Genomic DNA, 16,145 nt, shown 5'->3' on the forward strand with positions numbered 1-16,145 from the left:
TGCCTGTTTCCTGCCTGATTGAACCACAGTCCTCAGATCTCAGCCTCCTGAGTAGCTAGGATTATAGGCGTGAGCCACTGGCACTCGGCCCCGGGTGGTATAAATGTTCTTTTAAGCATCTACAGTTGTAATGATCACTATTGTCTTGCAGCAAGAGGAGTGTACTTACATACTTGTTTGCTGTAATTATCACAATTTTATAGTTACAGTCCCCTATTTTCTGTTTTTACATAATGCTTACAAATATTAACTTTGGTTCTTTTATCAGTTACATTTCTGGTGGCTGCTATGATAGCCTCAGATTTTATTAACTTAAACTGAATGGCTTAAAACGTCAAAAGTGGATTTTCTCACAATTTGGAAGACCAGAACTCCAAAATCAGTTTCATTGAACCAAAATTAAGGTGTCATTGTGGTTGTGCTGCCTCCACAGATTTTTAGGGGAAAATTTGTTCCTTGATATTCCCAGGAATGCCTACTGTCTTTCTTTGCTTGTGACCACATTGTGCTGCTCTGCCTGTACCTTTTCTTTTGTCTTACAAATACACTTAGGACAGCATCTAGTGCCTATCTGGATACTCCAGGATTGTTACCTAATCTCAAGATCCTTAACTTCATCATGTCTACAAAAGTTCTTTTTCCTTATATTAAAAAAGTGACATTTTAATTTCAGGGATTAGGCCCTTGTACCTTTAGTTGTCCATTATTCAGCCTCCTGTAGCCTCAGCCACAATTACAAGGATGAGATTTAGTGAAGATTTTGGGCAACAAAAAAGAAACTCAACAAATGTCATGCCAAACATAATTGCTAGCAGTTAAGATTTGAAGGGAAATGAAGATTCAGAAGTCCTTTTAATGGTTACAAAAGAGCTTTTGATCTTCCATTACATGATGCGGGCCAGTAGCACCCACAGTACCTGAAAGTGTTTAAAAGCAGGCATATTGTAGCTTTGTATTTTGTTTATAATTTCAATTGCATGTATATCTCTTTGCATTGTGAATAGCTGTGTTTTGGCCTTTTTAGCCAACTCTGTAACTAATCAGATCTAGAAGGTTTTCTCTTGATAGAATAAAGCAAGGTTAATGTTTCAAGCTTATTTATTTATGGATCTGTAGAAGCAGCTCTAAAATGGAAATGAAATGCTGTAGTAAAACAAGACTGGTAGTGAAAAATAGTGTTTTTATCCCTATCTTTATTAGTGAAAATCAGTATGTGTTCCTTATACCTATAAATCCTAGTCCTCATTTTCCTACAAGGGAGACCTGATACCATTAAACTTTTAATTAATGGGTTAGAAATAGTCCTGACCTTGCCATAATTTTCTTACTATGGAAGTATTTGTATAGGGCCTAATGCTGTACTTATCCTACATGATGATACATAATTCATTTCTTTTTCCTAAAGGGACTTTTGATTTTTGAGATGTAGCTCTGGCTTTCTTGGAACTTGTGATCCTCCTACTTTAGCCTCCCAAATTTTAGGATGATAAGCATGCACCACCAAACCTGGCTTCTGAGTAGACATTTTTTTGTAGATAAGATAGGATGTGGTCCTGAAAAAAATCAAAATAAGTATATATTGAATTACTAGAGTTAAGGAATGAACACAACTTTAATATAGTTATTTATCAGATGTTACATAACTTTAATATAAATAGTCATTTATCAGATGTTACTTAGAGTAGTTGAAACACATTAATTCTTTTTTTTTGGCGGGGAGGGAGGATGGCAATGGTCTTGAGGCATGAACTCAGGGCTTGGACACTGTTCCTGAGCTTTCTTGCTTAAGTCTAGTGTTGTACCACTTGAGCCACAGCTCCACTTCTGGCTTTTGATGGTTAATTAGAGGTAAGAGTCCACCTGCCTGGGCTAACTTTGAACTGTGATCTTCAGATCTCAAGTCTCCTGAGTAGCTAGTACAGGTATGAGCCACCAGTGTTTGGCAACACCTTGATTCTTTAAGGATTTTTGTGCTCTACAGTAACTTCTTCACACAGATGGAGATCAAACATTGGGGGAAGTGAAGAGAGTCCCATAAATAAAAAACAAAGTTTTTAGAACTAGAGTTCTGAGTTTCTAGCAAGGAATAATGAAGGCAAATGAAGGTCAGTTAGAGAAATAACTCCTAATTAAAAGATAACTCCTAGTTTAAAGATAACTAAAAAGTAAGGAAGATGTCTATTTGCAAGTGCAATAGCTCATATTTTAAGTTTGGAATTTTGTGCACAAGGTTAATATAAAGTATATACTGTTTAAAAATACATTTCAGTAGCAATTCTTTTTTTTTTTTTTTTTTTTTCCGGTCAGTCATGGGGCCTGAACTCTGGGCCTGGGTGCTGTCTCTCAGCTCTTCAGCTCAAGGCTAGCACTCTACCACTTGAGCCATAGCACCACTTCTGGCTTTTTCTGCTTATGTGGTGCTGAGGAATCGAACCCAGCGTCTCATGCATGCAAGGCAAACACTCCCACTGAGCCACCTTCCCAGCCCCAGTAGCAATTCTTAAGTTATGAAATTATCAAGTTATTTTAGAATAATAATAAGGCAAAACATTATCAGCAGATCAAAGTCTCTTTTGCAAATAATTTTCTTAGATCTGGCTTTTTTAAATAATAGGGATTTATTTTCTGGTGCTTAGTCCATTTGGTATTAAGACTTTAACTTGTTTCTGTTTTTTTTTCCCCCCAACTTTCCCTGACAGCTTAGTCATACCATGAAACAGGCACGATATCAGCTGGCATCCTTTAAAACGGTGAGTGAAAAAAAGATGTTAGCCCCAATGGCCAACGCCTGTAATCCTAGCTACTTGGGAAGCTGAGATGTGAGGATCACAATTCAAAGCCAGCCTGGGCAGGAAAATTCATGAGATCCTTATCTCCAATTAACTACTAAAAAGCCAAAATGGAGCTGTGGCTCAAGTGGTAGAGCACTAGTCTTCAGCAAAAAGAAACTCAGGGACAGCATCCAGGTCCTGAGTTCAACCCCCCCAGGGCTGGCAAAAAGAAAAAAAAAAGATATTAGACTAGGTATGATGGCTCAAGCCTGTAATCCTAGCTGTTTATGAGATCCAAAGGGTAACAGTTTTAGGCCAACATGGGCAAACAAAATTTTCAGAGACTTTATCTCAATACAGTGATATGTATGTATCTGTCATCCTAGCTATGCAGGGAAGTATAATCCAGCCAGTTTGGGCATAAAAGGAGCCCTGTCTTAAAAAGAACCAGTTCAAAAAAGAGCTGGCAGAGTAACTTAAGTTCCTGCAAGTATAAGGCAGGGACTAGCAAACATAAAAGCAACCTCAGTATTTTCAAAAGGAAGAAGATAGAAAGAAAAATCTCCTATTGAAGAAGTAAATTAGGGCTGGGAAGATGGCTCAGTGGTAGAGCGCTTGCCTTGCATGCCTGAGGCCCTGGTTTTGATTCCTCAGCACCACATAAACAAAAAAAAAAAGGAAAAAAAAAGCCGGAAGTGGCGCTGTGGCTCAAGTGGTAGAGCGCTAGCCTTGAGCTGAAGAGCTGAGGGACAGCGCCCAAGCCCAGAGTTCAGGCCCCACGACCGGACCCAAAAAAAAAAAATTAATTTCCAATACACTGTTTTTAAATACAGGTAAAAAATACAGGTAACTATTTGCACCATAGTATAATTTAAAATGGAAATAACCGCCGGGCTCTGGTGGCTCATGCCTGTAATCCTAGCTACTAAGGAGGCTGAGATCTGAGGATCGCGGTTCAAAGCCAGCCCGGGCAGGAGAGACCGTGAGACTCCTATCTCCAATAAACCACCAGAAAACCGGAAGTGGCGCTGTGGCTCAAGTGGTAGAGCGCTCGCCTTGAGCTGAAGAGCTGAGGGACAGCGCCCAGGCCCAGAGTTCAAACCCCACGACCGACAAAAAAAAAATTATAAAATGGAAATAACCTTCCCCAGGGTTGGGGAAACTCGAGTAAATTATAATATATCTGCATAGAGCAGTTGCAAAAAAGGATCATGTTCAAAGACAATCTGAAATTAGGGGAAAGTACAACATAGTTAAATGAGAATAGATATAAAATTATAGATAAGTGATATCTACATATCTAATATTTGTACACATCTAATATTTGTCTTATATATATATATATTTGTAGAATGTTTACTTGCTAGATTTTGTTCCAGAAATAGCACTTTATATTGATGAAAATACAGACAATGATCTCATAGGGAATTTCTTTCTTCTGTACAGTACAGGTGTATGTTATATACATGCAAGTAAATGCTGGCTTTCAAGTGAGTAGTGTTATAAAGAAAAAGCAAAATAAAGTGCTAGGGAGAGGATGCTTTGTAGATAGACAAAAGTCTGGATATAAATTACATGAGAGGCTAAGTGCTGGTGACTCATCCTGTAATTCTAGCTACTCAGGAGGCTAAGATCTGCGGATCACAAGTCAAAACCAGTCCAGGCAGCAAAGTTGGTGAGACTCTTATCTCCAATTAACCCCAAAAAGCTGGATGTAGAGCTGTAGTTCAAGTGATAAAGTGCTAACTTTGAGCCGAAAAGCTCCGGGATAGCACCTCGGCCCTTAGTTTAAGCCTCGGAATCTGCTCACACACACAAATAAAAATTAAAGTTTATTAAATAAAAGTCATTTCATAAATAGATAAATGACATGAAAGGTTAATGCTGATTTTTCTTTAAGAAATATCTGTGGTGCTAGGTATTGAACCCAGCGCCTCATACATGCTATGCAAGTGCTCTACTACTAAACTGTATCACTGGCAATACTGATTATATCAGTTTATTGTTATTATAGGTGACCTTAATTTTCTTCTCTTTGTCTTTTATTTTTAATTTCTTTTTCTCTTTTTTTTTTTTTTTTTTGTCAGTTGTGGGGCTTGAACTCTGGGCTTGGGTGCTATCCCTCAGCTTTTCAGCTCAAGGCAAGCGCTCTACCGCTTGAACCACAGTGACACTTCTAGTTTTCTAGTGGTTTATTGAAGATCAGAGTCTCATGGCCTTTCCTGCCTGGGCTGGCTTTTCATGATCCTCAGATCTCAGCCTCCTGAGTAACTAGGATTACAGGAGTGAGCCACCGGTGCCTTTTTTTTTTTTTTTTTTTTTGGTCAGTCATGGGGCCTGAACTCTGGGCCTGGGCGCTGTCCCTCAGCTCTTCAGCTCAAGGCTAGTGCTCTACCGCTTGAGCCACAGAGCCACTTCCGGTTTTTTTGTTTATGTGGTGCTGAGAAATTGAACCCAGGGCCTCATGCATGCAAGGCACGCACTCTACTACTGGGCCACCTTCCCAGCCCCTCACTATTTATTTTTTTGTTTGTTTTGGTTGGTTGTGGGGCTTGAACTCTGGGCTTGGGCGTTCTCCCTGCGCTCTTCAGCTCAAGGCAAGCGCTCTACTACTTGAGCCACAGTGCCACTTGCGGTTTTCTAGTGGTTTATTGGAGATAAGAGTCTCATGGACTTTCCAGCCTGGGCTGGCTTTGAACCATGATTCTCAGATCTCAGCCTCCTGAGTAGCTAGGATTACAGGCATGAGCCACTGGCGCCCAGCTCACTAATTTTTTTTTTTAATAAAGGAATTCTTTTGACTTCAGTTCTAGAGTAAATAATTGGAATCTAAATATGGAGGTGACTTAAAAGGCTATTTAAACCTTTACTTGTAAATGTCATTGTTTTGGTGCCTGTTTATTCAGAGTTCACAAAAGTGGTGTTCAATTCAGATGTGTTCTGTGGTTACTTAGTTTTAGCATTCAGGTTTCTTTTTTCTGTTTGTTTTTGTCGGTCCTGGGGCTTGAACTCTGAGCCTGGGCTGTCCTTAAGCTCTTTAGCTCAAGGTGAGCACTCTACCACTTGAGCCACAGCACCACTTCTAGTCTTCTGGTGGCTAATTGGAGATAAAAGTCTTACAGGCTGACTTTCCTGCCCAGGATGGCTTTGAACTGAGATCCTCAGTTCTCAGCCTCTTACGTAGCTAGGATTACAGGCATGAGTCACTGGCACCCAGGTTGGCATTCAAGTTTGATAGTAAGCATTTCGTAAAATAGACAAGTATTCTTTTTTAGTCTGTTTATTTTTGTCACTATCTCTTAATTCTTTCCCAATTTCACTTTCTAATTGGTTTATTTTAGGTTACATGCAGTTATGTATCACTTAGTGACAGGGACATGGCCTAGAGAAATATGTGCCAACTGGTTTTGTTATTGTGTAAATAAAATGCAAACTAAGGGCTTTGTCATTAGGTGACAATCTTAGGGGACCACTCTTACATAATGTTGTGTTTTCCTTAAGTATCTCAGCACAGTCACCAAATATTTTGTCTTTATGTTTGCAGTTAGTTTACCAAACTATAAATACATCCCTCCTTAATAATAATTTAAAAATTTATGATTTAAATAGAAAAAAGAAAATATATATAGATGTATATTCTCATTTGGCAATTAATCTTACCTGTAGTCAGTAAAGCTACATTTTTCTAGTGTTATCTTGTTGTGAGTATGGAAATACCCTTTCTTTGTACCTCAGTTGTTCTCAGAGGCTTAACAGTTCTCATGCCTATCATGTTTGGGCTATTAAGCTTACTCCAAGATACTGTTAGGAAGACAGGATTGGTACTAGAGATTGCTATTTTATAGCAGTATTTTGATTGGTGCTTTTTCAGAAAGAATAGGATTAATTCTGAAATAACATCCTTGTACAAACCAGTTTTATATGTCAGGGATGCCATTTAAGTGTATTCATTATGATGATAATGATTTCAGACTTGATTCCAAAGAATACATGTTTGTTTGTTTATAGGAGCAAAACAACAGAAACAGATCCACTTCATATAATTGGGAATGAGCTAAGAAGTTAGTGAAATTTTTCTTATCACTGACAAGTCTTTTCCTTCAAGCTGAAATTTTTTAAATGATCTTATTTTTTGTGTGAAGTGGGAATCTGCCAACCAGAAAGAACAATGTAGAACCCCGTTTAGTCCTGCTTTCATTTCCTTGTTATACTTCAGTGATATTACTCTGGTTGTTCCAGATTTGAGGATATGAGTAGAACATAATACTTGCTTGTCCTCTGTCAGATTGCCAAGTCTAAAGTCATAAGTCTTCTAAATGGCTATTAGCTAGAATGGTGGCAATGGTCATTAATAAAGTATACATGTTTTCTTCCTAGTCTTGTTTTGTTCCATATGTTGATTTGTGATTTGCTTGTACATTTGAAGTAGAACTGTATTTTTCCTTTATTCTATATAAGCCTATAATAACCTATTAAGATCATTCCAGATTATTTACAAAGTTTCAGTTACTATCATGAGGATATTGTTTTCCCTAGATCATTTATGTTATATATTGGTTTTCTTTTTCCAGACAACACCTTCTAAGAAGCCAGAAAACATCAAGATAAATACAGAAACAAGAAGAGAGTTCCCCCTAAACAATCATCAAGATCTTCTAACTACTGTACATTACCAAAACTTTATGGATAATCAGGTAGAGAAATGTAGTTAAAAAATGTATACTGCCAGCTGGGTGCCGGTGGCTCACACCTATAATCTTAGCTACTCAGGATGCTGAGATCTAAGGACATAGTTCAAAGCTAGCCTGGGCAAGGAAAGTCCAATTAACCACCGGAAAACCAGAAGTGGTGCTGTGGCTCAAGCAGAGCACTTGCCTTGAGCTGAAAAGCTAAGGGACAGCTACCAGGCCCAGAGTTCAAGCCCCACGTCTGGAAAAAAAAAATGTGTACTGCCTATATTGGTCCTTGTTGTGGAGAAGATATCTGTGCAAATGCTATGGCTATTTGTTTAATTTTTTAAAATTGTTATTATGAATGTAATGTACAGAGGGGCTATGGTTACATAATTCAAGTAAAGAGTACATTTCTTTTTTGGACATTGTCACCCCTTCCCTTGCTCCCTTGCAGTATTTTTAATTGATTTATTTGTTTTTATTATCAAGGTGTTTTTTTTTTGTTGTTGTTGTTGGTTGTGAGTCTTGAACTGTCACCAAGCTTTTTCACTCAAGATTAGTACTCTACCACCACTTAGAGCCACACACTTCTTGTTTTCTGGTGGTTAGATGGAAATAAGAGTCTCACAGCCTTTCCTTCCAGGGCTGGATTCAACTAAGATCCTCAGTGCCACTTTTGGCTTTTTCTTCTTATGTGGTACTGAGGTATCAAGCCCAGGGCTTCTTCATGCTAGGCAAGCACTCTACCACTAAGCCACATTTCCAGCCCCATGGTGCCTGGCTTTTATTACCAAGTTTTAAGTGTCCTTTTTATACTTTACTCATAAATCCCTTATTATAAACATAAATGTCTCTGTGGGGTATTATCACTTGCAGGACAAATTTTTTATTTTAATTGTAGTCTAATCCAGTTCTTTTTCTTTTTTTTTTGGTTGGTTGTGGGGCTTGAACTCTGGGCCTGGCACTGTCCCTCAGCTCTTCAGTTCAAGGCTAGCGCTCTACCACTAGAGCTACAGCATCACTTCCAGCTTTTTCTACTTATGTGGTGCTGAGGAATCGAACCCAGGGCCTCATGCATGTGAGGCAAGTATTTTACTACTGAGCCACATTTCCAGTCCTCTTGTTATTTATGCTTTAAGTATAGTATCTAACCTTTTTTTTTTTCCGGTCGGTCATGGGGCCTAAACTCTGGGTCTGAGCACTGTCCCTCAGCTCTTCAGCTCAAGATTAGTGCTCTGCCACTTGAGCCATAGCACCACTTCGGCTTTTTCTGCTTATGTGGTACTGAGGAATCGAACCCAGGGCCTCATGCCTGCAAGGCAAGCATTCTACCGATGAGCCACCTTCTCTGCCTTCCCCTCCCCCCAACCATTTCTTAATCCAAGGTTAGGAAGTATCATTCTTTTGTGTTCCAAGAATTTTATAGTTTTAGCCTATACTTTTAGGTATGTAAGCCATTTGAGTTTGTTTTTATGTATAGTGTAAGAAATGGTCTGCATTTTGATATCTAATTGTCTTCACAATGATAGTTGACAATATTATTCTTCACCATTGGATTGTCTTTATATCCTTTTCAAAATCAACTGCCTATAAATATAAGGATTGTTTCTGATCCTCAGTTCTGTATTATATGTGTATTCACATGCCAGTGTCACACTGTCTTGATTAATATAGCTTTATGGTAGGTTTTAAAGCCTCCAACTTTATTCTTCTTTGAGCATATTCTGCTATTAAGAGTGTCTTGTATTTCCATATGAATTTTACAATTTGCTTTTAGTTATTTCTTAAAAGAAAAAAAGCCAGTTAACATTTTGAAAGAAATATTTGACTGAATATGTCAATTTTGAAATATGCTTTTCTTTTTTTTTTCTTTTTTTATTGTAAAGATAGTGTACAGAGGGGTTACAGTTACATGAATAAGGTAATGACATTTCCTGTTGAGCATTGTTGCCTCCTCCTTTGTTTTTCCTCTACTTGAAATAAGCTTTTTTTTTGGTCAGTTGTAGGGCTTGAACTCTGGGTCTGGGCGCTGTCCCTCAGCTCTTCAGCTCAAGGCGAGTGTTCTACCACTTTAGCCATAGTGCCACTTCTGGTTTTCTAGTGGTTTATTGTAGATAGGAGTCTCACGGTCTTTCCTGCCCAGGCTGGCTTTGAACCACGATCCTCAGATCTCAGCCTCCTGAGTAGCTAAGATTACAGGTGTGAGCCACCGGCACCTGGCGAAATAAGCTTTTTTAAATTGAGATGAGGTCTCTATGTTGTTCAGGCTGGTTTTGAGCTCTGGGATTTGTACTTCAGCCTACCAAGGATTGGGACTGCGGGCATGCACCAGAACATCCACCAATATTGCCATGATTACAATCCCAGTCCATAAATATGGATGTCTTTCTGTGTATTTAGATCTTTAACTTTTCAACAGTATTTTATAGTTTTATTGTATAATTTTGTGTCATAAGCATTTCATGCAGTTTGAATATGCTGTCCCACTAAAACCATGTTAGCAGTATTCTGAAACATAGGATTTTGATTTTAATTTTAATTTCTGCCAGTAATAGCTACCTTTAGTGTATTAAAAATTTTTAATTGTTTTTGTTTGCTCTTTCTTTAGGAATCTGACCATGATGACATTTCTTCTGTTATGACAGATGAGAAACAGAGAGCTTTGATTTGTGGAAACCAGCAAGATCACCTTTCTGAAGATAAAGATAAATCTTTCAGCAGAGCTCAGGTAAAGCAGTAAGTATACTAATTGTAATTTAGACTAAGTTTAGAATTCACATTTTACCTCAGTAATCTCACTGAAAAATCTAAATTTTCCAAGTCTTCCCATTTCCTTCCAAATGGTGCAGTGTCATTCTTTCTGATGGAAGCATAGAATTCCACTGTGTGTGTGTGTGTGTGCGCATATATATATATGTATATATATATATATACACACACACACACACACATATATATATATATATATATATATATATATGTATGTATGTATATATTCCACATTTTCTTGATCCATTCATCTACTGAGGGGCATCTGGGTTGGTTTCAAATCTTAGCTATGGTGAATAATACTGCAGTAAATATAGTTGTGCTGGGAGCTGAGTATGGCCTTGTTTGTAGTTATTTGGGTTAATGCCCAGAAGTGGGATTGCTGGGTCATAGGGGAGCTCTATGTGTTGTCTTTTTTAAATTTTTTTTTTATTTTTTGGGTCCCGTCATGGGGCCTGAACTCTGGGCCTGGGCGCTGTCCCTCAGCTCTTCAGCTCAAAGCTAGCACTCTACCATTGAGCCACAGTGCCACTTCCGGCTTTTTTCTTTTTGCTTATGTGGTGCTGAGGAATCAAACCCAGGGCCTCAGGCATGCAAGGCAAGCGCTCTACCACTGAGCCAACTTCCCAGCTCTCTATATGTAGTCTTTTGAGGAACCTCCATACTGCTTTCCTGAGTGGTGGAACAAGTTTACACTCCCATCAACAATGCAGTAGCATTCCCTTCTGGCCACATCCCCTTCCAGCATCTCGTTATTATTATTGATTATAGCCATTCTAACTTGGGTGAGATGGAATCTCAATGTTGTTTTGATTTTATTTCTTTTATGGCCAGAGATGTTGAGCATTTCTTCATGTGTCTATAGGCCATTCTTATTTCCTCTTCAGAGAAATCTCTTTAAGTCTTTAGCCTACTTATTAATGAGGTGGTTGTTTCTTTGAAGATTTGTTTTTGGGGGATTTAATTTTTTGAGTTCTAAGTATATTTTAGATATGAAGTCCTTGTATGGCTAGTGAAATAAGCCAGATCCAAAGAAACATAGGTTCCATGGTTTCCCTTAGTGTATGGCTAGGATAATCTTAGCAGATGAGCAGAATAGCTCAATAGCTGTATATATATATGACCATATAAGATGATGTTCTAAGCAAAATGAACTCCAAGACTTGGACACAAGAGGTTTTCCTTCATTGTTGTTTTTATGTACCATGTTATTTCTTGTTTCTTTTGTATATTCTTCTCCCAGTGGTATATCCCTTGTTGTCACCATATTTGATTTTGGTACCCTGGTATTGTATATACATGTATTTGAATTAGGGAAGGGAAAGGGAACAACAAAATGGTGAGACAAAGGACAAGGGGGGAACCAATGCAATATTCACAAGACAATAAGTTGGAAATGATCTGTACAACTTGAGGGAGGTTGGGGGGGAGGGAAAGTAGGAGAAAAATGAGGGGACAAGAATGTACTTATTACCTTACTTATGTAACTAACCCCTCTGTACATCATCTTGGCCATAAAAAAAGAGAAAAAAAAGAAAAATTTAAATTTTTGTTATTAATATTTTATATCTGGTGCTTAATTTTAGAAAGTAAAATTCAAAAATCCACTATTTGTTCTGATGGAAGAGGATAACAAAAACAGTTGTACTTTCAGGACCTTCAGGATATTCTGACAGAAGCTCAAGATTGTCTGACAGAAGCTCAAGATTGTCTTCCAGAAGCTCAAGGTGATCTCTCAGAAACTCAGAATTATTCAGCAGAAATTCAAAGTGTAGCGCTCAAATCTCCAACCATCGAGCCAGATTCTCAGGCCCCTGGGCCAGAAGGAAAGGTTATGAAAACAGAAACTGTGAGTACTGAGCTAGAAGATGGGAATATTGAGATGGTTGTCCAAGATTTGCTCTCCAATTGTCATCACCAGCATTCTATACCCAAAGACCACTGTGTTCTCCATGAAGACCAGAATATCTTACCTAAATATCAGGTCCAGAATTTTCTACCTAGAAATTGTCATATCCTCCCCAAAAGTCAGGACCAAGACTTTCTACAAACAGACCAGAATTTTCTACTCAAAGACCAGTGCGTTCTTCCCAAAAGCCAGAGTATTCCATCTAAATATCAGAACCAGGGTTTTCTCTCTACAGACCAGAATATTCCACCCAAATGTGAAGTCCAAGATTTTCTCCTCAAAGATCAGAATATTCTACACCAATATCAGGAGCATGATTTTCAATCTAAAAATCAGGTAAAATCAAGTTGAAAAAAATTTAATACCAAGAAATAATCGGGTTTGGTATGGGACTTGAAAGCATTATATTGCCACTGACTTGGAGATTTGTAGGTGGTAATTAAGGATTTCCTGATTGGTTTCCCAAAACTTCAGGGTTCATAACAAGTGTTCCAGTATTACTCCTATCTAGATAATTTATTGTTTTTAAAATCTTACTAATTAAGAAAATGTTTCTGGCAGCCATTATCTGCTTTGGCAGGTGAAAAATGGATAAAAGAGTGGCCCACAGTATTCTCAAAGTTTATTCAGCTTCTGAGGCCAGCTCTCTACCACAGATAGAGTAGACAGAAGAAGGGAATCAATAGGAAGTAAATTTGATATAATTGTGCTTTTGTAGGAAGGAAATAATTTTTGTTTTACTCCAAAAATTGTCCAGTTATACTCTGACCTTAAGTCTATATCTAAATTAACTTATCATTCTTTTTAAAATTATTATTATTAAGTAGTTGTACATGCTTCTTGGTCAATGTCACCCCTTTCTTTGTTCTCCCCGCTTTTCCCATTCACTGAACTGTTCATATTTTTTGTTTATTCTGTTTTAGAATGTAAATTTAAATCAGCCAGCATCAATTTTGATAGGTAGATGAGGGAGAGAGGAGCCTCCTCTGCATGTCCACCGGGATTTTCTATGCAGGCATCATCTGGGCTCCCAGGGATAAGCTAGAACAGAAACATGACAGAAACCAGCAGGAACTAGATGGTTTAGGGTTTAGTTTGGAGCTTGCAAAGATTATTCTCTATTACAAGAAGTATGTTTTTCAGTTTTATTCATAATATTTCATCATTCACCCTTAAGACTCCCAACAAATCCTCGAAAATTACTGCTATACTATTATTCCTATTAAACAATATATAGTTGTGTTTTTTTCTCTTTCAGAAAGTACGCTTTCAGGAGCCATTCTCTGATAGGACAGATGAAAAAGGGAGAGAAGTCCCTTCTGTGGATCATCAGTATCTGCCATCTAAATTCAGGTTCCAGGACTTCATAGGAGACCAGGTAGAGCAGAAAGAGATAAAGAAATGGGACATAAAGTATCTGAATATTAGTATACAAGGAATAGAATCAGGAACTTTGAAGCTAATCTAAGCATATATTATTTTTGATTACTTCCCACATTACTAGTATTCCTAAATCCTATTAGAGCAGTGCCCTTGCTTTGAGAAGGATGGGCATAGAGTGTTTGCATTTCAGTTCCTGATGGTCTCTTTGTCCCCCCCCCCATACACACACATTTACTTTTTATTTGACATAAATGTACAAGGAGATCTCATTCTGACATATCCATTTGTTCATACTATATACCTTAATTAGATTCACTTATGTCTGGTTCCTTCTACCTTGCACCTTATAGTACAAGAGACTAGTCTAGTGAACCATACAAATCAAATCATTTCTTCCATCTGAAGACTGATAACATTAAACTAGTTGATAAGGATTAGTCACAGTATTTTCACAAACATAGTTTCCTTACATGAACAATATAGGATCTAGAATTAAAGTCTACAAGGTTGGATTGAAAGTAAAACATCCTCACTGATGACAAAATATCAAATATTCTTCCTGATATTTTTTCCCTAAAGTTTTCACTGGAACCTAAGGAGTAGCATATTACCCTTGTTTTATTTTTTTCTATTCTTGTCATTCTCTTAGAACATATTTCTCCAACAACCCTCGTCTTTTATGAGAGACAAAAGAGAGGGGAAAGAGTTGCTTCTGGAGTATCATCAGTATGTTCCACCTAAAATCCAGGACCAAGTCTCCTCTAGAGAAGAGGTAGAGTAGCATCTAGAGAAGGAGGAATATATACTTCTTTTCTTTTTGGTACTGGTACTGGATTCTTAAACTCAGGTCTTGGGCATTGTCCCTTAGCTTTTTCACTCAAGATTGGTACTCTTCCACTTGTGCTACAGCTCCACTTCCAGCTTTTTTTGGTGGATAATTGAGGATAAAAGTTCCATGGACTTTTTTGCCATAGCTGGCTTCAACCTATGATGATCAGATCTCAGCCTCCTAAGTAGGATTGCAGGCATGAGCTACTAGTACCTGACTATATACTTTTTAAAACAGAGAAACAAGACTACTTGTTCTTGGACTTAATGTATCAGCTAGCTTGTATGTGTACTCTGTAGACTTTGTAGACCTCCACAATTAGGCTAAGAGTAAAATATCTTCAGTTTCACATGTACCAGAATAATCCATATTTGATTCAAACTCCTGGAAAAAGTTGGAGGGGAGAGAGAAGAGGAAGGAAGGGAGGGAGAAAAAGGAAGAGAGAGAGGGAAAGAGAAAGGAAGAGCAAAGGGTGGGGAGAGAGGAAGAGGGAGGAAGAAAAGCTTTGTTTAAAAATTATATGTTAAACACAAATACACGCACAAATCACACACACACATCTCTCTAGCTGTATTCTATTCTTACCTTGTATCATTACTTTAGTATTGTCACTGAAGTCTGTGGTATTGTGATTAGCCCATCATATGTTTAGACTTGCCTATTTTATGTTCCTATAAAACAAGTATGGCAAACAGCCTTCATATTTGGAAAAACAGGAGACTGCAAGAAGACTTGCCTCTGGAGCGCTATCATGACATTTTACCTAACATTTGAGACTTAGCTTCTCTCATAGAATAAATAGAACCTGATAATAGCAAAGAGTAGGGAACAGAGGAAAAACTGCTTAGGTTTCTGCTCAACATTGACAGGGCAATCTTTAATAATGGGGAAAAATATAATGTTTTGTGATATATCAACCATTCTTACTGATACCACTTCAGTCCTCTCCTCTGAAGCTTTTTGTATTGCTGCAGGTGTAATGCTCCTGCTTAGATGATTTATATCAACATTTATATGTCTTTTAGCACAGGAATAACAGGCATCATATGATGTGACAGATGACTGATGGAAAAAGAAGTTATTTCCAGAGTGCCAGGAATATGGTTTACATGAATTCCAGGATCCAGGCTCTTGCCAGAGAGCAAGTAGGGCAGAGTACACTAAAGAGCTAGCAGCAGAAAAAAGAATTATAAGAGTTTGGGCTCAGCTTGTCAGAGCTGTGTTAGATGTTCACAGAGATGATGATAATATTATCTCTTATTAATATTAGTGATGTTATTATCTGAAATAATTGCTTATTTTATGATGTACCTACCATAGCCATAATGGTTTATAAGTTTCTATGTGTTATTTTAACTTCCACAATAACCCTGGCAGATAGATACTAATACTATTTTTTGCTTTATAGATGAAATTTAAGATTGTTTTATGCAGTTGTGATCCATAAGAGTAACAAGAAGTATGTCTACTTTTATGCCATAATATATCAGAATATTCTGACCTATTTAGATTCCTTCAGGCCTATTAGTGAAGCCATAGTATTTTCTCAATTAATTTCACTACTCCCATTTGATAAGTGCTGTTGTGTCTTTTAGAGCCCATACTTTAGGCACAAGCTGTCTGTTGGGACAGCTGAAAGACGTCAGAAGGATTTCCCTCTGCAGGGTCATCAGCATCTTCCATATAGGCATCAGAGAAATACCTGCAGAAGACGACAGGTAGGGCAAACTACAAAGTAACTGGATTGAACTCTTTGAAATTGAGCTATTTATGAATGATTGTCATTGCCCGACACTGACTGGTCTTAGCCT

The 16,145-nt window shown here is 37.8% G+C and overlaps 1 protein-coding gene across 2 annotated transcripts in view; it reads left to right on the plus strand.

Annotated features, from left to right (window-relative positions):
• The window catches only part of LOC138838842 (coiled-coil domain-containing protein 15-like), a 52,330-nt gene that overhangs the window by 15,294 nt on the left and 20,891 nt on the right, over positions 1-16,145 (plus strand). For both annotated transcript variants that reach the window (XM_070038228.1, XM_070038229.1), the window contains 6 exons: positions 2,700-2,750; positions 7,343-7,465; positions 10,053-10,172; positions 11,868-12,458; positions 13,381-13,500; positions 15,930-16,052. In XM_070038228.1, coding sequence (XP_069894329.1) covers positions 2,700-2,750; positions 7,343-7,465; positions 10,053-10,172; positions 11,868-12,458; positions 13,381-13,500; positions 15,930-16,052 — 1,128 coding nt within the window. The remainder of the gene's footprint in view (positions 1-2,699; positions 2,751-7,342; positions 7,466-10,052; positions 10,173-11,867; positions 12,459-13,380; positions 13,501-15,929; positions 16,053-16,145) is intronic.

Source organism: Dipodomys merriami, unplaced genomic scaffold, assembly GCF_024711535.1.
Source record: "Dipodomys merriami isolate MVZ:Mamm:240054 unplaced genomic scaffold, mDipMer1.0.p SCAF_29, whole genome shotgun sequence".
Classification (NCBI taxonomy): domain Eukaryota; kingdom Metazoa; phylum Chordata; class Mammalia; order Rodentia; family Heteromyidae; genus Dipodomys; species Dipodomys merriami.